Here is a 24682-nt window from a genome sequence, read left to right as displayed (position 1 = left end):
AAATCATCACCACAGCAGACATGAGGTTTCTATAATACACCCAACACTGTTCTTGCGCTTGTCGGTTATGTTCCAGAGAGTATCCGACCCTTTAAACAGCAAGCACTTTCAACAACAGATGTTCAATAAACACAGGTCTGAAGTGTCAGCATGTTTAAGCATTCAGAGATGCTATTATGGTAAACCTGGCAAATTCCTTCTTGTCTCCGTCATGAGGAAGACCAGATTAAAGGGCTGAACAGAATCATGTAACTAATGAAAACCCCCTGTCTACCATAATAAAAAGTTAACAAAATGTCCTCAAAACAATATATGCAGTTTTTCGTTTTTTTGTTGTTGTTTTTTTTACAGATGAGGGCATGCCATGCAAACTGTCCATGCCTAATATAGCTTTCTTTCATCAAGAGGCAGAAGTTGTGTATAGATTTTGATTCTCATTTTAAGAGGTTGCTAAGCCAGTTTATTTTTGATAACTACCCTTGTGAAAAAGAAATGCGCTTACTTGTATTAAATGTGCAGTTCAATTCTCCCAGCTAAACAAAAATATGTTCTTCGAATGTTTTGCTGACATTCCCATTATGTTATGAAAATGTTATTTCTGAATGTTTTTTTTTTTTTTTTTTTATTCTTGGTCAATGTGAATGTTAGAGGAACATTGCATTCTATCATTTTTGAAAATGTTATGAAAATGTTATTTCTGAATGTTTTCTGAACATTCAAAATGTCCAACTATTAATAACATTATAAGAACGTTCCATACATTATTTTAAGAACGTTTTGTCCTTACATTTATATAACTTTTAAAGAATGTTAGTGAAAGTTATGCGAACTGTTAGCTGGGATGTTTCTTAACACACTTAAGTACTCTTTTTTTAAAAGTGCTTTTAAGTCAATTTTAAATCATTATGTTTTAATAACCTTTTATAATAAGATGTACACTTATTTTGAAGTCATGACATATTACAAATTGCACGTGTTATTTGATATTACATTTAAAGTTAATATATTTTAAATATACTAAATTGCAACTTTATAATCATAAATGTGTATACAACGGATATATTTAAATATATATAAATATATAATATTATAATAAAAGTTTTCATAGAAAATATATTTTAGTTTACCATAAATGCTTCAGTACATTCAGCAGTAGCCTAAACTTTAACAATATTTCAAAGACAATAGAAGTATTATGAAATGACATAAAGATATCCTTAAGTCCTACTTAAGTGGGTCAAAATATACCCTTAAATTCAACCAATTGCATTTAACATAAAGTTGAACTATATTGTAATGGATTATCAAGGATTATCTGTTTGTTTCAGTTATGGATGGTTTTATCACATGTTCTAGTTTTCAGTTACTCATTGTTTAATTATCTGTCACACATGATGTTAATTTAGTTAATTAGTCTGCTCTTGTGTTTAAGCCCTGTGTTTCTATCAGTTCATTGCCTTTCCTCGTCAAGCTTATGTTGGTTGTTCTGTTCGCGCTTCATCTAGTTCAAGTATCAAGTACCAAGTATTCAAGTATCCAAACTCAAAAGAGTATTTTGTTTCTTTGAGTTTGTGTTTAATAAAAGTAGCTGCTTTTCTTTATTGCTGTAACCAGCACCTGAAAATTATAAATTAAAAAATTATAAATGCAGTTTATTATACACTCACCTAAAGGATTATTAGGAACACCTGTTCAATTTCTCATTAATGCAATTATCTAATCAACCAATCACATGGCAGTTGCTTCAATGCATTTAGGGGTGTGGTCCTGGTCAAGACAAATTGATTTAAGCAATTTTGAGCGTGGCATGGTTGTTGGTGCCAGACGGGCCGGTCTGAGTATTTCACAATCTGCTCAGTTACTGGGATTTTCACGCACAACCATTTCTAGGGTTTACAAAGAATGGTGTGAAAAGGGAAAAACATCCAGTATGCGGCAATCCTGTGGGCGAAAATGCCTTTGTTGATGCTAGAGGTCAGAGGAGAATGGGCCGACTGATTCAAGCTGATAGAAGAGCAACTTTGACTGAAATAACCACTCGTTACAACCGAGGTATGCAGCAAAGCATTTGTGAAGCCACAACACGCACAACCTTGAGGCGGATGGGCTACAACAGCAGAAGACCCCACCGGGTACCACTCATCTCCACTACAAATAGGAAAAAGAGGCTACAATTTGCACGAGCTCACCAAAATTGGACAGTTGAAGACTGGAAAAATGTTGCCTGGTCTGATGAGTCTCGATTTCTGTTGAGACATTCAGATGGTAGAGTCAGAATTTGGCGTAAACAGAATGAGAACATGGATCCATCATGCCTTGTTACCACTGTGCAGGCTGGTGGTGGTGGTGTAATGGTGTGGGGGATGTTTTCTTGGCACACTTTAGGCCCCTTAGTGCCAATTGGGCATCGTTTAAATGCCACGGCCTACCTGAGCATTGTTTCTGACCATGTCCATCCCTTTATGACCACCATGTACCCATCCTCTGATGGCTACTTCCAGCAGGATAATGCACCATGTCACAAAGCTCGAATCCTTTCAAATTGGTTTCTTGAACATGACAATGAGTTCAATGTACTAAAATGGCCCCCACAGTCACCAGATCTCAACCCAATAGAGCATCTTTGGGATGTGGTGGAACGGGAGCTTCGTGCCCTGGATGTGCATCCCACAAATCTCCATCAACTGCAAGATGCTATCCCATCAATATGGGCCAACATTTCTAAAGAATGCTTTCAGAACCTTGTTGAATCAATGCCACGTAGAATTAAGGCAGTTCTGAAGGCGAAAGGGGGTCAAACACAGTATTAGTATGGTGTTCCTAATAATCCTTTAGGTGAGTGTATATAGCCTACATATAGCATTGTTTTTGCATTGCCTGCTGTGACTCCATCATCGGACGTCCTAAATGATTTAGCAGAGTTAGACGTGTTCCTGGGTCAGCATATTTTGTTGATCCTGGAACAACATTCCTGTCTGAAAATTTAATCCTAACCACATCCCTATCTCTAAACCTAACCCGACCCTTAACTTATCCCTATGAGGGGAATGATAAGTGAATAACACTGATATAGAAGCTCTAACCCTGGTTGTAAGCCTAAACTTGACGTAAACTGTAGACTTGTCCCTCAAATCTGATTGGTTGATTAGAATGTTGTTCCAGGATGAACAAAGATGTTGATCCAGGAACATGTTGCACTACCTGCACCGGGCCAGAGTGTGACATAAAACATGCATCTCCATGCGCTTAGGCAACCTGTTTTATAAACTGTTCAGTGAGAATGTGTTCTGGCAAAGAACCAAACTGCCACTCTCGCTGAGAACTGTTTGTCTCAGATTCTGGACAGGCCTCGTTCAGTCTAGCTCTCTTCCAACAAAGTACTTGCTTTCAGGTATTCGCACCAAGAATTCATTTTATAACATGTCGCTCATCCACCGATCACCCCGACTGAAGTCTAAATCATTTATATCGAAATATCTGTGATCTGTATACTCCCACTATTCTTTGTACACTTAAAAAGAGACAGTATGAAGTGTCAATGGAGTATGAAGAGTCGACCAGTGCTTGTGTGGTCTAGGGGAGTTTTTGATATGTTCTCAACATATCCTGTTTATTGGACTGTATTTAAAAAAAGTCCAGTGACCTAAATACTTTTTTTTTTTCTGAAGCAAAAGACAGACACAATCTTAGTATCATAGTTTTTTTATAGCCTTATTTTCAATTTGTGCAAAAAACAATTATCTTCTAGCTTTAAAAAGAAACCGAGGACATACACTGTCATCCTCTTACAATACTGACAATACTGAAAACAAAGCACAAATCTGAATATTTACACAAACCATTTTTAAAGACTGTACAAACATCATACTCAAATATATTGCTGCACTGAGGTAACCAATTCAAGAAAGTGAAAAAAGTCAAATAAAAGTAGGTGAAAAGTACAAAAGTAATATGCTCCTCGGCCCATATTCCATTTAAGAACATCTATATTTAGTCTGAATCCTGGACTCTGAACACTATACAACTAAGAAATATGCATTTAGATAAGACATACTGTAGACCGCAGTCTCTATCCTCTCAGAGGTATGACTTTACATGCTTTCAGCGTAAGTACCTTTTATAATGTTGCAGTATAAAAGTGGTTTAAACAAATCGATGTTCAGCCGCCACTGTTCACTTGAGAAATAAGTTAAACTTCCAATGAAATTGCTTTTAGCAGTAATAATGTCGGACTCTGGGTTGACATTTGATTCTCAAGTGAGCACACATCATGTGTCACATTCATAAATATTTGGTTCTGTTCCACGTAATTTGCAGTTCTGAGCAGGGATTGAAGGACGCATAATAATAAATAACAAAAATGAAGGTGCCATAATGAAAGATGAGGCTAAACATGCACTCAGTGACGCTGAATTCTCCCAGGACTGCACACTGTTTCAATGTTTTTGCACCTTTACCATAATGACCGAGTAGTGTTGACTCTGGAAGGCTCACATGCATTATGAAGGGAAGTTCTCTTTTGCTTGGAGTTCTGCCTCCTTTTCTTTCCCATTTCTCTGCATAGCATCTGTTTGCCCAGTCCAGGTCCAACAGATCCCCACTACTGTATTGTATACACTCAACTACTATCGCTATAGAGCGCAACAGTCGGGTTCCGGAAGTAAAATTCCCTTTCATTTTCTTTACAGGAAAATTGATTTTAACAATAAGCCTTTGAGACTTTTATATTTACATATTAATAATCTTGTGATTCATCTTGGAAATTGTTGGTTTGGTTCATGACTGAGGTTTTTTTCCCCTACGGATAAATTGAATTCGAAGAATAATTCTCGAAGCAAAACCACAAAAAAAAGGTGTGTGGTGAATGTTGCTCTATTCCTGCTCTGGCTTCCAAAAAAACTGATTTGAAATAAAGCAAAAAAAAAATAAAAAACTGTACAGATTAAATACAGTGTAATCAATATGCATTTTGTATGGAAATGAGAGATTTTGCATGTATTCAAAACTAATAGAATATAATCCAAAAAATAAAACTGACTTGTTTGATTAAAAAAACAACAACGATTTAAACCAGCACTGCTGTTAAAATACCATTTCTACCACACTGCATTTTGTTAAGAGTTGCATGTGTGGTCAAAATATTATTCACAATTGTATATAAAACATTTGGAAGCCCATCGATTGAAATAGTTTGAGAAGACTTTGGTCTTCTTTAAATGTCTCTTTCCTCCAAAAGTCAGAGAAAGATGGAAGGGATTGCATTCCACTTCTGTCTTTCGAGAGCAAATCTTTTGTGTCCCGTCAGTGGCGTCTCACTCTCTAACAGCGAAGACACGGAACGAACCACCTTCTGTATTGGTTTTACTGCAAGACAGAGACAGAGAAAGAAACAATTAGCAAACTATTTTAAAAAACACAATACATGCTACTTTATGAATAGGCCCTTGTGCAACATATTTTTTTTTTACATATGCTTAAGTGCTAACTGAATGGACACTTAATTCTATAAAAAATTTAATTATGAAAAGTGTAGTTTAAGTTTATATTACTGTAAATGCAATTATCTGAATTTTAGAGGGCTTTTTTGATCCCCAAAAGTAGGACTTAAAGGAATAGTTCACCCAAAAATGAAAATTCTGTCATCATTTACTCACCCTCATGTTGTTCCAAACATGTATGACTTACTTTCTTCTGCTGAACACAGAAGACGACATTTTGAAGAATGTTGGGAACCAAACAGTTGATGGGCCCCATTGACTTCCATAGTATTTTATTTCCATGCTATAGAAGTCAATGGGAGCCGTCTGGTTACTGACATTCTTTAAAATGTCTTCTTTTGTGAAAGAAATTCATACAGGTTTGCAACAACTTGAGGGAGAGTAAATTATTTTTTTCATTCTTTAAGTACATCTTTATACGTGAATTCATAAGTACTTCTATTGTCTTTGTAATATGATAAATGATAAAGTTGCAATTTAGTACAGTTAAAAATGTTTACTTCACATGTAATGTCTAATATTTCAAATGTATTTTAAAATAAAACCTTTCATTTGACATTATTACAAAGTGCACCTTTTGAAAGTGTGAGAAACAGTCATCTTTAAGTACACTGAAGTGGCGTTTTATTTCATTAATATTATCTGCAAGTACAGATTTTAAAAATGTACTTTTAAGATCTGAAGTACACTACAAGTGCACATTCATTGAAATTAAGCACACTTCTTTTTCACAAGGAAGGACAGTCAGAAAGGAAACGATAAGAATTCAGCTTGGTCTGATCATCTTCTTAACTCTTGTATATGTTCAATCAATTCAAGATTGTCAATGCCCTCTAATCGACTACAATGATTTGCGTACCCGCTAGATTCAGATTAGCTCTGGAAACCATGACATTAACACTGGCCCAGTGCTCGTCTCGTGCTGTGGTTCCATTCAGTTTTCTTCTAGCAGCCATTATTGACTACTGTTCTTGGCCTGGCCTTGGCCTTTTCATTTATTCATAAATGGATTGGCCTTCAGGTGCTGGTGTATTGGACATGTTGCTTCGTTGGCATCAGATGTGCTGTAATTATCCTTGACCGGGACCACTGAGTCAGACACCAACATCTTTTCCATCCAATGGTAATATGGAGAGCATGTGAATACTTCCCTGTTAATAAAGTTCTCACGACGGGCTGCCCCCCATTTCCCCTAGATTGCATCATATGAATAGTGTGCGGTGAGGAGAAAATCTATCCAAGCTGTCAGTGAATGGCTTTAGTATGCTCAGTTTATAGGCCGGTCAAGGCATCCGTTTAAGAGGCGAGGATCGATTCCTTCGATGATGGTGTTAGATTTCATTACACTGGAGCCGATTCTGTCGATTTAAGCACTTTGCGCGCAGCATTGGAGAATAAGCAAAGAGTCCCTGTGTGGTCCATCCTCGATGAGAAACCACACCATTACTCTTTAACCACTAACGTGCCACAGGCAGATTTGGCCCATCATGGCTTTTGACCGCTGAATTGAGTTACTGAGAGAAAGCAAAGGAAAGAAACCAGAGCAGAGGTGAAGCGAGATACAGGACGTGTACCTCTCGGACTGGATGCCATTCTTCATGGTCCCGGTGTAACTTTTCCTCTTATCCAGAGCCAGGAGGTCCACATATCCCCCGCCGGCTTTGATCACTCCAGCGTGGATAGCAGCTCGGCAGATACTGGAGCCCTGGACATGAAGAGACAAAAGCGTATTCTTTTAGTCGGCATGCTCTCCTGTGCCATTCTCTCAGAGAGAGGCTTCATTAGTAGTTCCGTTGATTGATATCATGCTTCCTCAAAGCACACGCTTGCACGTGTTATATACTACATACACTGCCGGTCAAAGTTTGACATTTTTGGAGTTTTTGATGTTTTTGAAAGACCAACAATGCGTGTTCTGAAATCAGCTCAGATAACAGGATTTCACAGAGAGCATGTGCCCATTATAAATTAAATCTGTCAACACAAACTGCCAAAATCTTCAGATTGCTCAGACTTTTTTGCAACTGGTGTCAATACTTCTGTAAATCAAAGCAAAAAAACTGGACCAGAGTTGCAAGTACGAGCAGCAGTAATAGTGATGCTTGCCATAGCACTGTGCAGCTATGTTTTTCACTCTCAATTCCACAGTCCTTCAGATGTAAACAGTCTAAAGGAGCCTAGACAAATGACATCACTTCGAGGTCTACAGTACACACACCAGCAAGGCCAGAGCTCAAGAGCTCCAGAAAAGGCAAGTTGGCCAGACGCCTGGCAGCTTCAGTGTGTGTATGAACTCTCTGGAACTTCATGTACCTACAGTTTCTATTCTTTTAACCTGGAACGTAGGTTCAATTCTGTCTGCTTCTGTCCACTAAACACTTCGGTATGACCCTAGAGATTACCCCGGTTTAAAGTAATGAATGTGCACAGCTCATCGCACTTGTCTGGGTGGCATTATCTTATAATACTCATCCAATTGCTCATGCATTATAAGTGCACTTTCAATCAAAGGCTACCTTTACAAATGACCAAGTCCAAACCACTGTATAATGAGGGTTAATGAGAGCGTGCTCTGATCTGAGGCCAGCTCGACAGACGCTCAGCTTTTACAGAGGAATGTGGCCGCAACAAGGCCAAAAGGCAAGTTCATTTGAGTTCACACACCACTAAACAGCCAGGCCAGGTCTCTTCTCCGGTGAGAAAAAGACATGCGAGAGAAGCGGATTATCCAGATTGCAGAGAATCTTAAGTTTAAGTAAGAAATCATTGAATTGTTGCTAATGTAAATGTCATCTTTTCAATGAATCTAGCTGATCTATTTCACTGATTCATTCACAAATTGGACTGATTCAATTTTCAAGTTCATCTCACAGATTCAATGATCCGGTCACAGGGTTTTCTGAATGTTTGCTAGAGAAAAGTTGTTTGACGTTATCAGTGAATAACTATATTTCAGTCAGGACCACTTTGAGAATGAAATTTATTGACAATCTTTGGATTTGGCGAGAGGCTTAGGCTCAAAGGTGCTCGAGCTGCCATACTAGACAGCTTGAGAAACATCCTTGAGACACCAAATGTTTCTTAATCATTGTATCTCCTTCTGTAAACATATGCTATGTACATAGAGTGAACTTACACTGTCTAAGCTGTTCCCTAAACAGTTAAGTGTTCCATAAGGCCAAGACCTGACCTCAGGCATGCATGAGTCAGTGTAAGAGAGCTGCTCTCCAGCTTCACTCACACAGCTGCTGCTCTGTGGTCAGTCTACACTCTGGGAGAGAAATTAGTGGCGACAATGGAGCCCACCTCCACCAACAACTCCCTTAAGACTCACACAGACAATTCCCGCGGTCGACCCTCACCACAAGAGTAGCACGCTCACTTTAGTCCCATAAGTGCTTGAGTACGAACGCCTGTTCTCCCTCATTTCCCATCTCTCAGCCCTGTAACGCTCACGGACAGAAGCGGGTACTCACATCAGCATAGATGTTGCTGCCGACCACTGGAGCCCAATATGAAGGTTCGTTTATGCAGTTAGCTTGGCAGAACACTCTGATGAGATAGAGGTGAAACTGGTAAGGTGCATTAGAAAGTACTTCCAGATGACCTATTATAGAGTGTAATCTATATGCTGAGTATAACAATACTTTGAACGGTACCTTGGACAATGAGAGGTGGACGTCTTGAAGGGACAGATCTCTGCCACTGTCGTGTAGCAGTCTATTGTTTGCTCTAAAAAGGAGGAAAATACATAATTGGTGAACCAGACCTTCTCTCAAAGATAACGAATGTTTATTATTATTAATAAAATAATATTAATATATGAATTACAATATACAGTATGTTATAAATATAATAATTACATTCATATAATACTATAAATATCAATCAATAGATCAATTATAATATTTGCCTTCACATAATAATACACTTTAGTATACTTTTAAGTCAAGTCAAGGCACCTTTATGTATATTGCGCTTTATACAATACAGATTGTTTCAAATCAGCTTTACAGTGATAACAGGAAAATGATACATTTCAGCTGAAGTAATAATTGTTTAAATTTAAATTAAATGCAATTAGTTGAACTTAAAAGTGTTTTTGACCCACTTAAGTAGTACATCTTTATATGGAATTTCCTAATTCTACTGACTTTGATATATGGTCTACTGCTGAATGTACTGACAAGTATTTATGGTAAACTAAAATATATACTTAAATGTAATTTCTATTAAAACTTGTATGTCATGTGTTTAAATATACTAGTAATTACACATTTGTAGTTATGTGAGTTAGTACGTATAAAATATAATAACTTGAAATGTAATATATCTGATTGCATGCTGAAACAATTATAAGGTCAATGAGAATATTTGCATTTACACAAGAATTATTAAGATAAAACAGTAAAAATCCTCACCTTCCACTTTTGACACCATAAATGCATTGCCAGGTTTATATTTACTACAAACAAACAAAAAAATCACAGAACACAGATTAGATTTAATAACTATCAATGCGGATAATTAATTGTGGACAAACTTAATTGAAATGACTGAAATACCTGAATGACTCTACGCCATTCTTGGTTGCCTTTACAAAGAACGGGAAGCTGTCTTTTCTTGTGACGTCAACGAGGCCTCCGTTGTTGTCGATTATTCCATAGTGGATTGCAGCACGGCAAATACTTGATTGCTACAATAACAGGAAGAAAAAAAATGGAGTTATTAAATAAATCGAACATCATCATCAACAACAGGACCGTGTGAAATCTCAGAGTAACACTTACAACATCATAGTACAGCGTTCCCCACACTTTCCCCTTCTTATTTACACAGTTGGCTGGGCAGTTGTACCTATGAAAGAAGAAAAAGACCACCAGTAAATTTTCAGAACTTATCATCTGTTAAAATCTTCAAAGAAACGTCTACTTCATTCAGACTGACCTATTGCAGGTTGCACCTTTACATTTGTCCCTCATTTTTGTCTCACACTTAATAATTTGGGCTGAAAGGCAAAAATGAATACTTTAGATAAATGTACATTATTACTAAAGTTATATTATTTGAATGGTTTTAAAATATAATAAATGCTAATAATTGTTAAATTATTATTATTATTAATTATTTAATAACTATTCAGTTGTTTTATAATTTCAAGTAATATTATTCACACTAACCTAGATAGGTAGTTCTTGTAGTCTTGGGTGAGGAAGGTTTGGCATTTACAGTTCTTTTAGGGGAGAAAGGCTTGGACTGAGGCTTAGTTGGCGTAGTCTGAGGCTGTATCGGCTCCTGAGGCTTCTCCACCTCATTCATATCTGGAGACTCGTGACGTTCAGGGACTCCTAAAAACAAAAAAAAACAAAAAAAATAGATTTCAATCTTTACACCTGGTATGAAGATGCGAAACGTTTTGAGCTTGTCCGCTTTCGACCACTTCCAGAGATAGTGTTTGAAAGCTTCTGCTCTCCGTAAGTCTCTGGTCGTGTTCATATGTAAATTGTGCAAGCTTAATTTGTCCATTGAAAAAAACCCATACATTTACCCGCCCATAGACAGCAGTGGTTGAAAGTGAGATGGATTAAAACAGGTGTAAACGGGAATGTGTCTCCCTCGCCTACTTGTAATCCGATTGAACAAAATGCATCTTAATACCAGGTGTAAACAGGGCCATAGACCCCTATATAAACTGAACCAATGATAAGTTGTAAATGTGTTCAGAAATCTCCAACAAATATTTTATTGCATAGACTAATTTAAGTCAAAATGTGAGCAGGATATATACAAATTTAACGTATGTCTTAGGCAGGCATGATGTATTATGAATATATTATCAGGGCAGCGAGTGCCTGAATCCTCCTCAGCTCTACAGCGCCCCACAATTTTCCAATGTAAATATGTGGTGAAAAATGGAACTGCAGCGGTCTCTCATAGAGAGCCATTGGGGCAGATTTCAGACTGCCCCGCTTATTTTACCATTACCTTATGTAAACCTCGCTCCAGACCAAGATGATATCAATTGGCTTCAGCTATGTGTATATTAGTCTGCATCAAGGTCAGTAACTAGTTGGTATTGTCTGTTCTTCCTATGTGGAGTAGCATATCAAATTAATGAAAGTATTATATATATATATATATATATATTTCTGTTTCATGTTTGATGTTCAATAATGCAACCTCTGCCAAAAGTGTTCTGTATGTGTTCAGCAATTACAATATAAAGCTTACAAAATGTTTATCATAAACTGCCACTAAGACCCAGAATCTGGCCTACCAAAATATATGGTCAGGAGCTGCTACTGGTTATACCTTTGTAATCATTCTTCTATCCTCATTCATCATCCTCACCTTTGTAACAGAGGTTGTCTCTGCAGCCTCCTCCATAGCTTGGTGGACACTGGGAGCAGGGGCGGCCATGTTGGTACGGGGATTCCCCGATCCAGTTTCCCCTAGAAGAGGGCACAGGTTCAGCATGAGTTTGGAAATTACTGCAAAATCTGTACATTTGACTGAGCACTCAAAACACATTATCACACACTTTCACGGATCTCAGGACTGATTTAGGAAAACAAACCCCAGCTGCCAAATTAAATCATTAGCTTGGAAAAGAATAGCATATTCTGTCAATGTTTTCCTTTCCAAAAAGCCTTCATTTACCTTTCCATTTTCCAAAGGATAAAACTTTGCTTATAGCTTATGTTTTGAGGGATGGAATCTTTGCTTAAAAAAAGTTTTGTTCCATATAGGATAATCATCAGGAATAGTGATGAGCCATCTGGTGTTAAGTGAATAAACGTCAGCAGAAACAGCACAGTTACTGGTCTTACTTTGGCGAGTAGTTGCAGACGAGATAGACAGAGTTCTCCCAGACCTCTCCCCAAACGTTCATACGTGGACACATGTGTACAGCACAGCCAACACGATTGGTTGTGGCCCAGACCAGCTGCAAACGAAGAAAAATACATTATTATTAGTGATGTTTGTATTCAATATTCCTAATATTGAACCTTGACATGTAAGTTGAAGCAATGATGGCCTCAAATAATCTGGCTTGTTGAAGAGAACTGTGTTATTTCTTTTGTAAGCGATCTTGTAATTACAATTTTCATCAGCAAAAAAAAAAAAAAATCTAGAGGATGGACCCAAGCCAAGTCTAGAGCTCTTTTTACTTGAGCTAGTAAGCAACCATATACAACATGTTTAAATTAGGTTTATATTAAGTGTCTTTAACTACTATAACATTTAAACTAATCATTTGATACCATGCACTTATTATGTACATACATTTGTACATGGTACTTATGGGTAACAATTTATTTTACAGTGTCATTGTTACACGTTACATGTAGTTACTGTAGTAATAACTATAAATTATGCATAATTACATGCAATTAACCCTAAACCAAACACTCATCCTAAACCTAACCCTATAGTAAGTACATGTAGTTAATTATTATTACTCAGTACTTGAATGTATAATAACATTGTAACACAGACACCTTAAAATAAAATGTAACCTACTTATTTTTTTACAAATACCTCCATGTAATTACATCTGTAATTAATATTTGTAGATATTACACGCCTACCCCTACCCATTAACCCACTCTTAAACCTACCCATACCACCAAACCAGTCCCTAACCTTACCCGTATCCAACCTCAATAGCAGCAAATGTGTTTTGCAATAAAACAAGAACTCAATAAGTTCATTGTACCAAACAATTATTATTATTGACGTAATTACATAGTAGTTAAAGACACCTAATATAAAGTGGGACCCCAAAAAAATATTTTGGTATGCACAAAAGATGCAGATCTCTTTGCTGTTGTTGGTGTTGAAAGAATAAAAAATGCATCCATATCAGCTCCCCCCAGACCAGAGGAGGAAGTGTTCCCCAACAGGAATCGGTCTCCGTTCTGGGGCAGCAGCAGAAGATTGATGGGGCCACGGGGGCCATGAATAGAGACTGCCCTCTTTCATTCTGCACTGAAGGGCGGAAGGAGAAGCACCTCAAGTGTGACCGGGCCAGTTTCCTGAAAAACGTGTGTGATCCTTCCCTTCATCCACTCTTATCCACACAAACAAAGTAATGCCTGCGTGCAGCCCACTGAGTTGTGGTCAAGGCCCAAGCTGATTCGCTTAAACACAATAGAGTTCACTGGGTACAGTCCTGCAGCACGAGCCAAACCATTTGGCTGTGAAATGAAAGGGAAGTGCTTAGTCAGGCCTTTTTTTTTCATACATACAGTTAAACCGTAGTGGGGTTGCATCCAACCCCTTCGAGCACAAGCCGAGGGAACACGTCTCAATGCTCTCTCGGGAATGCACTTCCTGCACGGGGGCAAAAAAGAGGCCACAGGCGGTGTCGGCCATGGGACAATGATACAGCAAACTAATCAGTCTCAAAAAACACAAACTCAGGTTTATCCCTGATGGATCGTTTGGCAGAGAGAAGACTGAGGGGCCCTTGCACAGCACGTGAGAGAGGAGCAGAAAACAAGGAGAATTGCTGCGTGGATTTGGCACGGATCCCCTACGACTCTGCATCTTCAAAAGAATTCAGGTCAAACAGGAAAATGATTCAGGAGTCAAGGAACGCTTTCCAGATGCTGGTGACCTGCTTTTTGAGGGCCAGCAAGCTGAGAGAATGTGGGACAAACTCATTCCAGTGAGGTAAAGTCTGAGAGGACGTGAGGCCATTGCCCAACCCCTCTCTCTTTCTTGTTTTATTTTTTGTATTATTATTTTCATTCTCAATTTTCTCTGTTATTCTCTCTCAGACTTTGGTTTGCTTCTCTTTCCTACTTTTCTTTTCTTTGTGCATTTTATCTGCTTGATCTGGCATGTTCAATATGTTTTGACAGTATCAACATTCTTTTTCAAATGCCATCATTTAAAGAAAAAGGGATAATAAGCTGTTAAGAAGTGTAGAATGAAACAGAATGAGGGCTGCAGCAAACCACTGGTTACTTATAATTACCTACAGTGAATCTAAATAATATTTGGACACTACAAGGTATAATTACCAAAAAATTCACCCAAAAATGAAAAATTTGTCAACTGCCTTCATGTCGTCCAAACTCAGACTTTCATGCATCTTCGAAATGCAAATGAAGATGTTTTAATGAAACCTGAGAGATTTCTGTCCCTCCAATAAAAATCCAAAATTTGGCAATAAGAAATCGTATATGAATTGAGCGGTTTAATCCAAGTCTGATGAGATGCAATCACTTTATATGATGGACAGATATAATTAGCGTATAAGCATTGATCAACGAATACACATAGAGCATCAGAATCTCATACATTACATGCTTGGTGCATTAGAAAGAACCTCAATGGACTGTCAATGGATGGACGAAAATGATTCATTTTTCATTTTCGGGTGTAATTGTCCTTTTAAGCATTTTTAGGACTCTCTCAGGTGTCCAAATACATTATATATTACATGTGTGATACAAGACACTGTTCTGTGCCAGGTTAATGAACACCAGTGGTCAAGGCTGCACTCCATATGCTGTTTTCAATGGTACTTCTATTTTAATGCAGGTCACACATGCTACTTATTAAACACCGCTGGTGAAGAGTAAACTCAAGCTAGCAAGTGCACACCTTCGCACACGAGTTTTAAAATCATAAACAAGGTCATGTTGTTTAGTCCCACTGGGATAATTGTTAGCTAACTAATCTTTCTCACTCACTTGTGTGTAGTGGGTGCACATGGGTCCAGAGCAGCGCTCAGGGCACCACGGGTTGCACTCATGGGGGTAAGGGTAGGTGTAGTCCTTCACCTCATCGTACCAGGCCTGCACATGGTAGGCAGGAGAGCGGTACCTATCAGGAAAGAGACACAATTATTTAATATGATTATGAGTATCACACCACTACTTAAACAAGGGGCAGTCGTGGCCTAATAGCAGGGGCGCAACTACGAGGGGTATGCAGCAACAATTTTGGCAAAATGTTGAAAATAAAGTATGTCCCCAGATCTGAATGAACAATTTCAATCTCTAGAGACTTTTTCAGGCCTGAAATCACAATTTTAAAATTCAAATATTCTAATATATCCATGTTTTCCATGACTGTTGCCATTAGTAGCACCTTGCACAACCGGTTATGATACAGGAACAGACTGATATGGTCTTTGTAAATGTGTGTGTACTCATACCTTCCCCAGTGCACTGCAAGGTTCTGCCCGATGGACTTAAGAAGGTCTTGAGGTCCATGTTCCCACTGGCATTGTTCCGCCCAATAGGTTGCCGTCTTCTCCAGTTCATCATCCCAAACCTGGTCATATACACACACAAGCTAAATCAAACTCCCAGCAGAACACAACAGATTCAGAATTCTCATATGTCTCATATGAGACTTTAACAAAATACTGAACATACTGAGTTTTATTCCCAGAAAATTCCCTTTGCCTTCCTCTCACTCTTCATCTTCAATATAGGACTGGGAATCAGGCCCAATACAACTAAAATATTGGTTACATGCACGCACATCAGAGCTTGGCTTACATCCATTGTAAATCCCCAGCAATCAGGGTTAAATGAGACAAATTTCCCCAGCTTATTTCTCCACCTGTAGGGAGAGAGGACTCACTTCGCCCCACAGAACAGGGTTCTTCACCTCTGAGGAACTCTCAGTAAATTTCCAACTGCATTATGGGCACAAACACTCACACATTCTGTAACCTCAGTTCTAAAGGTGCTGTTTGGGACTACGCCACATTTCTGAAACCCTTACTTGTTCGCTGAGGCCTGGCAGCGGTTCTGAAACCCCTGCTTGTGGTAGACTCCTGTCTTTCTCAAAGGCATCAGCCCAACTACATTAACCATAAGGCCTTTCTCTTTGTATCTTTCCCTTAAAAACTCACTACATCAACATTACATTCACTTTCAATGTACCATATGCAAAGGTACACAGGGCAGAGTAATAAAGCAAGGCTGTGCTCTCAGTAGGTCCCCAGAACACCTATGATTAAAGCGTTTCCAACGAAAAAGTTTTTAAAACTCAATTTCCTACAATACTTTGCAATGGCATACAATTAATGCTGCCATCTTGTGCTATCGGAATTATCGTAAACATGAGTTTCCTTGTTAAAAATTGGACATGAATGCCCTCTCAAGTCGTATTTACCATCAGGAAGCTCGGGGATCATTTTAATACCCAAGTCCCCAAGAATAATCATAATCATGCATATTGTATGTTTTATACAGTGAAATTAACCTGTATTTTAAATTCTGACAATCTAGATAGCTTGGTGAATGTTTGCATGGTTGTCAATGAATGGGACGCTAAATATCATTTTGGCTTTAATACGATTTTCCCAATAAATAGGCAAGAATAAACCTGATGTCTTCCATGATTCCTGTTCTTTCCAACAACAAAGCACTTGATTGCGACGAGCTCGTACACAACTTCAGAAGTGGGAATTAGAACATTTCCGATTGCACATGAAGGCAGCATAAGGCCTTCAAACTGAGTCAGTCTTTGTCAGAATACAGCCAATGTCTCACCTTTGCAATTAGCTTTATGAAAAATATTATTCATTAAATAAATAAATTATATAGGTTGTGTAACAGTGTAGGAGTATCATCTACTGGTACAACATAACCAAGCTTTTGCTAGGTCAGCATTACTTCTAACTGGAACTTCAAAAAAACGTATTTTGTGTTCCACAGGAAGAATCGTACAGGCTTGGAACAACATGGCCGCGAGTAAATGGTGACAGCATTGTCATTTTTGGGTGAACTATGACTTGTGAAATAGAAGTGCACTTAAATGTATTGAATGTGCACTTGTAACGTACTTCAAATCTTAAAAGTGTATTATTATTTTTTTAAACTATACCTGTTGATAATATAATATTAAATAAAAGGCCGCTTAAGTGTACTTAGAGTACATTTTCATGACTATGTTTCTTAACACACTTATTTTGATGTTTTGACAAAGATACTAAACCATATGTAAAATATTTTATAATAATTTTAACTGTAGTGTGTTATATATATTTATAGTTAATACATTTGAAATTGCACCATCATTACAGATGTGTTATTACAAATATATTTAAATACACCACATGCATTCAAGTAAATGACATTCAAATGTGATGCTAAATATTATTTGGGCTTTAATAAGATTTTCCCAATAAATAGGCAAGAATAGAAGTAACAAATGAACTTGCATATAATGTTGTAGTCCTACTTAAGTGGGTCAAGAAACACTCTTAAGTTCTACTAACTGCATTTAATATAAATGAAAACCATAATACATTTTCATTTAATTGAATTTAAAATGCAGTTAAGTGTCCGAAAACGTAGGGACAAACAAAGGGAATCCCTTTGAATCACGTGCGATTTCAAGGCAGCATACAGTACCTGCCATTTTGTCACATAACTGAAGCCTCATATCTGTTCCAGTAATGTCACTAATCTACCTGTGTCTGACTCCTGTCTCAGCCGGCGGCTATAAGCAGCAGTGCAATTGTCTCCACAGTAAAAAGGCACCACACCACGCTGACTGCTCTGCATCCCAGTGAGTTCATCTTTTCCAGACAAGATTACACTTGTAAAAGCAATGTCTCTCCCCGTGAAGCCTGTATTTGGCCCCTAAGCAAACCTAAAGATATTTACTGCACCAGAAAAAAAGATGACTGATGCTAACACATAACACAATTAGTATAAACCAGGGTCATTAATGCAGAACTGAGTGTTGGTTTTGTACAGCTCTGTGGTCGACATAAAAATACCTTTGCTGCAGACTAAACTCACAGCATCTCGGTTCTAAAACCAACTGAACTGTCTTGCTGTCTTCATTGACAGTTATATTCTAACGCAGCATACTAACTGAAATAGAACCTCATTAGTGACGGCTTTGATACACTCTTCATATGCACAGACAGCACTGGGAAACTAGACAAACTGATAGGATCTAATGTTAGCATGTTGCTAAGCTAACCTAAATGCATGCTGGAATCAGCATGAGACGCTGGTTTGCTGGTCCCCGGTTTGCTGGTCCCCAGTTTGCTGGACCAGCTATTCCAGTCCAATTTTGTTTGAGAACAGCATGACTATGCTGGTCCACCAGCTACTATACCAGGGCTAACGAGCATAATACCGCTTGGACCAATATGGAATTCATGCTTGTTTATGCTGGATCTGTCAGCAGGGAACAGAGTATTAATAAGCGTAACAACCCTTGGGGAAAAAGAAGTGTGCTTAATTGCGCTTTGTATGCTTACATGTACTTCATTTTCACAAGGTAATACATAGCACACACAGAAATGTTGGGTAAAATAATGCATTTTAAAATAGATTGAACTATTTTTAATTAATGGTATGTTTTAATGAATGAATATCAAGAATAAATCTGCCATCGTTGGTAAAAATGCAGCATGTCACATTCTGAGGTTTTCTTCTCAGTGTCTCTTTAGCCAAAATAAGGCACTTAGATGTCAGCATTATGTTATTGCCTACCTTTTGAAACAATCTTAGTGTCTGCCGCACACGTATGATGGCGTGCTTTCTAGTTAGGTAACTCAGTTACCTAGTTTTCACCTCAGTTCATTTTAGTGTCTCTGTGCAGACCCTTGATGTTACAGTAAATCATAATAAAGTTGGATGTGAGTAAAATGACATTCTCACCATGTACTCCATGTTGGAGGCAGTCGGGTACACCTCTCCTCTCAGCTTGTTGTGCAGTTGCAGGATCTCCTCCCTGTCCGTCCACTTGATGGCTCTGCGAGTGCGCACAGGCACTTCAGCTTTTGTGCTGTTGGGTTCCAGCTCATCCTGGTAGCGTTGCATTAACTGCCTCAGCTCCAGGGAGTCGGGAAGGAAGAGCGAAGCAGACAAGCTGGCACCCAGGAATATCAGGGCGATGGAAACGAGACTGTTCATGGCAGCGTTGATGCTTTCAGGGTCGGATCACAGTAGACTGCCTTGTGTGAGCTGGTCTTCAGTGCTCTGTTCTGGAAAATCTGGAAGGAAATATGGTTTCCATGAGGATAAGTGTTGGGAAAGTTGTTGGAGAAAACGATGGATAGTAAACACATGTCTATGTGTTTACTCAAAAAGAGAAATTAGTGCTTCAAAGAGGAATTTGCAAAATTGGCTTCATTAGTCACTCTTATTGCATCCTGACTAAACATACATCACAAACAGATGAACCCAATAACAACAGAATCTGAGTTGCTATTCTGGGACTACATAAGATTCATCCATCCATGTTTTGCAGTAACTGCTCCTTTGTTTAAACTCTGCTTATCCATTAGCTGAATCGAACAAAAACATGTCCAGGTTACATTTCACATCCAAATCAGTAAACAGGTCATTTTGCATAAAGCAAGCACAATTTTAAGATAAATAAGATTCACTGTCATATTACTTTGTGAGCTCAAATTCTTGATTTAATTAAAGTAATAAGAATTGCACTTAATTGTCATAAGAATATGAAAATAATGTCAAAACATCTTAATGGTCCTAAAAGAGACAATTCCTTGTTGGTTTCTTATGATAGTGCTGTGAATTGAAAGCTTTAGCGTAAATTCTGCCGGGAAGACTCAATTGTTACGTCACTTATTACCGTATAAAAGATCGCTTCTTCCACATGTCTGAGTTCGCAGATGCTGACGCCTACATTCACCTCCACCCTCCCCACCACCACCAGGATGGTCCCTTCCCCTCCATACTTGTTACGTTATTTTGCCTCCCGGGTCTTTCTGGCAGAAATATGACAGACAGGAGTTTTTGAAGAACAGAATTCAACCTTTTTCTTTCTGCTGAATTGCCAGAACTTGCTCAGATGAAATTTGCCATCTATCCTCACTGGAGCAGCACTCACACGTGAGATAATGAAATGTCCCACATTGATCCACATTAAATGAATAGTTTTGCTCTAATTTGAAGAATGTTTATTGTTTGTCATAGTCAGTTCGCCCCAGTTTGGACATGTCAAGCCAAAGGTCTCATCATTACAGTGAAAACTATCAAAGCCCCTCCATAACAAAAACCCATTGTAATCTTTCATCACTACTCAAAAGACGAAACTACTAAGCCTGATCTCCTTTGATTAGATTTGTTAGTTTGATGGACCAGCAGGTCTGTTTGATCTCTGCATGTTCAGCATCCATCCATACGCTGAACTTTGTTTATTAAACTCATTAATATCCTGAGGTGACAGTGGGACAAAGGATAATTCATTAGCAATAAGGAGAGGAATAAATCCACACTCAGCAGTGGTTTCACTCACACATTTATCAAAGCAGATTCTTCTCTGTCCTAGACTGACTTTCTCTGGGAATGGAACTGTCCTGGATTGGACAGCGACTGGAGGAGGTGCAAGAATGGGAGCGAAGAGCAAGTGAATTTGGGTTATTTATTGGAGGAGATGGAAGAGAAAAGTGGCCACCTCCAGCCCCACGCACCTAAATGCAGATGAGCCAAACACGTGAAACACCAAGCCCCAGAATCGTCCTGCTTATCAGGATTTATAGAACAATCCAAATCTCTCTCATTTTTACTTCTCACACTTTCTCTCTGCAGAGCCTTGACATCCAACACCAAGTCTGAGTAAACACAGGCACTGCTTCAGTTCCAGCTGCCTCCCTTTCTTTCTCTCTAGTTCACATTCACTTCTGCTCATCCCTCTACTGGATTTTTATACTACCATGACAGACAGAGCAGCCAGGAAAATGCCAACCGGGCACCTAGTCCACATAAACATTGGCAGGTGGTCCATCTGCACTTTATAAGGCAAAATGCTTTTCGGTTTGTGCACATTGTGCTTTGCACAAACATTAAAGTTTAAAATGGCAAAAGATTGTTATGACAGCATGACAGTCGAACCACATGCTCATTTTCCAGTTTGGCAATGAGTGCAACTAATGTCCAAAATCATGCTCAAATTGCATTTTGATACTCATCACCTGAGCTCTTAGATCTATATGCTGATAAACACTGACTATCAATGGTTCATTACCAAAAAAGGAGAAAAAAGCTCCTCTCTTGATACTGAACTTTAATTCACTAAATGCACCTAAATGCAATTAATCAAGAATGCCTATGTAAAGATAACTCGCTCTGTGATCTATCTTTTATATAATAAAAAGTCAAAAAACATTGTTTACCTAGTCTGAATCTTCTCCACAAGCTATTCCAGAGGTTGCTGCAGCTCAGTGTCTTGCGGCTGGAGTATTTTCCTTCAAACAAGTGTGAGTAGTTGAGGCCGTTTGGCAGCTGTGGACTCTGACTGACTCTGTGGAAGCAGCTCAGCTCCTTTTATAGAGGAGGAGAGGAGGGGGAGGTTGAAGAAGGCTGTGTTCTTGGCGAAACTCCATCGCTCTGACGAACGATGTCGAGATGAAAACGCAAAGAACATAAATCATCTCAAACTACCTCCAGAGACACAGAGGATTACTCAACACCACACGACAGCAGAATGTTTGTCGACGAGTTATCGTTTTGTAATTTGTCATTAGTTCTGTCAATACATGAATGGTTTTATAAATGCTTACAAATATTTATTAAATATTATTTTGCTCCAGCTTTTATTTTTTTATACTTTGCACTATTATGTCTGGTAACCTGCTGTTAATTCATATTTTAATTCCCTTAAATATATATATATATATATATATATGCTTCAGCACCCCCAAGAAAGACCAAAGCTCCCCAATAGCACCCCCCAAAATATTATGCTGTATTATATGGAAGCCCTGAACCACAAGGTGAAGAAAAAAGAATAAAAAGAAAACTTATCTTGTTATTTCGACATAATAATCATTATTTTGACATAATATCTGTTATTTCGACATAATATCTAGTTAATTCGACATAATAAGTCGTTATTTTCGACATAATATCTGTTATTTCGACATAATAAGTCTTTATTTTCGACATAATATCTGTTATTTCGACATAATAACTTGTTTTTCGACATAATAGCTCGTTATTTCGACATAATAGCTCGTTATTTCGACATAATAGCTCGTTATTTCGACATAATAACTCGTTATTTCGACATAATATGACATAACAGTCTAATCTGCATTAAGCAACATGAAGTGTTATTATTAGAGTTTTTTATGGGAGGAAAATGCTTAACGTGTAATTAAATATTCTGGGCTCATCTGATTTTTTTGTACAAAGTATAGCCTACGTTATTATGATTTTAGTATCATGATTAATAAATGCACGCACAATTATCCGTGAACTTGATAAATGTTGCAGATATGTTTTACTATGCACAAACAAATGGGATGTATTAAATTGATCGAAAGTGGCATTAAAGGCATTTGTAATGTGAAGACTTCTGTTTCAAATAAATGCTATTGTTTTAAACTTTCTTTTCATCTGTCACGATCACCATTTGGAGTTCCCTGCATATCCCCCAGAGGGCACTCCTCCCCAGACCACTGTCATTCTGTCCTGGACTACACTTCCCATTACTCTCTGCCTGGAGTCATCATGCCTGATTGTTTTACCAGAGTCTCCAGCCGTCATGGATGCCACGCCAGAGTCTCCAGCCGTCCTTGGATGCCACGCCAGAGTCTTCAGCCGTCATGAAAGTTGCATCAGCAACTACCAGGGCAGTCCCTCGTCGTTTGAGACTGGCTTAAAGTTTGGAGGACACACCACTGATATCGGTGCGAGCTGCTGGCTTCTCTGTGGTGGTATCTCATTTGAGGGTCCCAGAGGTTCTTCGACCGTCAATAGTACTCCCTGTAACGGCGATGGCCATTTTGTGTGTTTGGGCCACGCACTGCTGTCCAGCCCAGGAGTCCGCTCCAAAGCCCCCTCCAGCCCATGAGTCCGCTCCAGAACCTGCTTCAGCCCATGAGTCCCCTTCAGAATCTGCTTCAGTCTATAAGTCCACTCCAGAACCCGCTTTAGTCCATAAGTCCACTCCAGAGCCCACTCCAGCCCATGATTCTATTCCAGAATCTGCTTCAGCCCATGAGTCTGCTCCAGAGCCCACTCCATCCCATGAATCTGCTCCAAAGCCCACTCTAGCCCATGAGTCAACTCCAGAGCCCGCTCCAGCCCATGAGTCCACTCCAGAGCACGCTCCAGCCCATGAGTCCGCTCCAGAACCTGCTTAAGCCCATGAGTCCCCTTCAGAGCCCTCTCCAGTCCATGAGTTCGCTCCAGAACCTGCTTTAGCCCATGAGTCTACTCCAGAACCAGCTTCAGCCCATGAGTCTGCTCCAGAACCTGCTTCAGCCCATGAGTCCACTCCAGAGCCAACTCTAGCCCATGAGTCAACTCCAGAGCCCGATCCAGCCCATGAGTCCACTCCAGAACCTGCTTAAGCCCATGAGTCCCCTTCAGAGCCCTCTCCAGTCCATGAGTCCGCTCCAGAACCTGCTTTAGCCCATGAGTCCACTCCAGAGCCAACTCCAGCCCATGAGTCTACTCCAGAACCTGCTTCAGCCCATGAGTCTACTCCAGAACCTGCTTCAGATCATGAGTCTACTCCAGAACCTGCTTCAGCCCATGAGTCCCATTCAGAGCCCACTTCAGCCCATGAGTTGGCTCCAGAACCTGCTTCAGCCCATGAGTCCACTCCAGAGCCCTCTCCAGCCCATGAGTCAGCTCCAGAACCTGCTTCAGCCCATGAGTCTACTCCAGAGCCCACTCCAGCCCATGGGTCCACTCTAGAGCCCACTCCAGCCCTTGAATCCACTCCAAAGCGCACTCCAGCCCATGAGTCCACTCCAGAACCTGCTTCAGCCCAAGAGTCTGCTCCAGAGCCCACTCCAGCCCATGAATCCGCTTCAGAGCCCTCTCCAGCCCATGAGTCAGCTACAGAACCTGCTTCAGCCCATGAGTCTACTTCAGAAACTACTTCAGTCCATTAGTCCACTCCAGAGCCCACTCCAGCCCATTAGTCCACTCTAGAGCCCACTCCAGCCCTTGAATTCGCTCCAAAGCCCACTCCAGCCCATGTGTCCACTCCAGAACCTGCTTCAGCCCATGAGTCTGCTCCAGAGCCCACTCCAGCCCATGAATCCGCTCCAAAGCCCACTCTAGCCCATGAGTCCACTCCAGAGCCCACTTCAGAACCTGCTTCAGCCCATGAGTCTGCTCCAGAACCTGCTTCAGCCCATGAGTACACTCCAGAGCCCTCTCCAGCCCATGAGTCGGCTCCAGAACCTGCTTCAGCCCATGAGT

The 24682-nt window shown here is 39.4% G+C and overlaps 2 protein-coding genes across 2 annotated transcripts in view; one reads left to right on the top strand and one right to left on the bottom strand.

The window, feature by feature from the left end:
• hnf4b (hepatic nuclear factor 4, beta) overlaps nucleotides 1-24682 on the top strand; it is a 457854-nt gene that overhangs the window by 43761 nt on the left and 389411 nt on the right. The window lies entirely within an intron of this gene.
• On the bottom strand, nucleotides 3689-21765 carry crispld2 (cysteine-rich secretory protein LCCL domain containing 2). Its single transcript, XM_084403695.1, has 15 exons — nucleotides 21637-21765; nucleotides 19154-19488; nucleotides 15673-15791; nucleotides 15206-15338; nucleotides 12329-12444; nucleotides 11850-11950; nucleotides 10679-10846; nucleotides 10446-10506; nucleotides 10289-10355; nucleotides 10064-10194; nucleotides 9920-9963; nucleotides 9158-9230; nucleotides 8975-9050; nucleotides 7073-7203; nucleotides 3689-5364 (listed from the first exon to the last, which is right to left on the bottom strand). The coding sequence occupies exons 2-15, from the start codon at nucleotides 19406-19408 to the stop codon at nucleotides 5313-5315; spliced, it is 1527 nt and encodes a 508-aa protein (XP_084259821.1). The 5' UTR covers nucleotides 19409-19488; nucleotides 21637-21765; the 3' UTR covers nucleotides 3689-5312.

The sequence above is a fragment of the Rutilus rutilus genome, assembly GCF_951802725.1.
Source record: "Rutilus rutilus genome assembly, chromosome: 3".
NCBI lineage: Eukaryota > Metazoa > Chordata > Actinopteri > Cypriniformes > Leuciscidae > Rutilus > Rutilus rutilus.
Note: the sequence above shows the minus strand (reverse complement) of the source record. Positions and strands in the feature narration are given on the sequence as shown.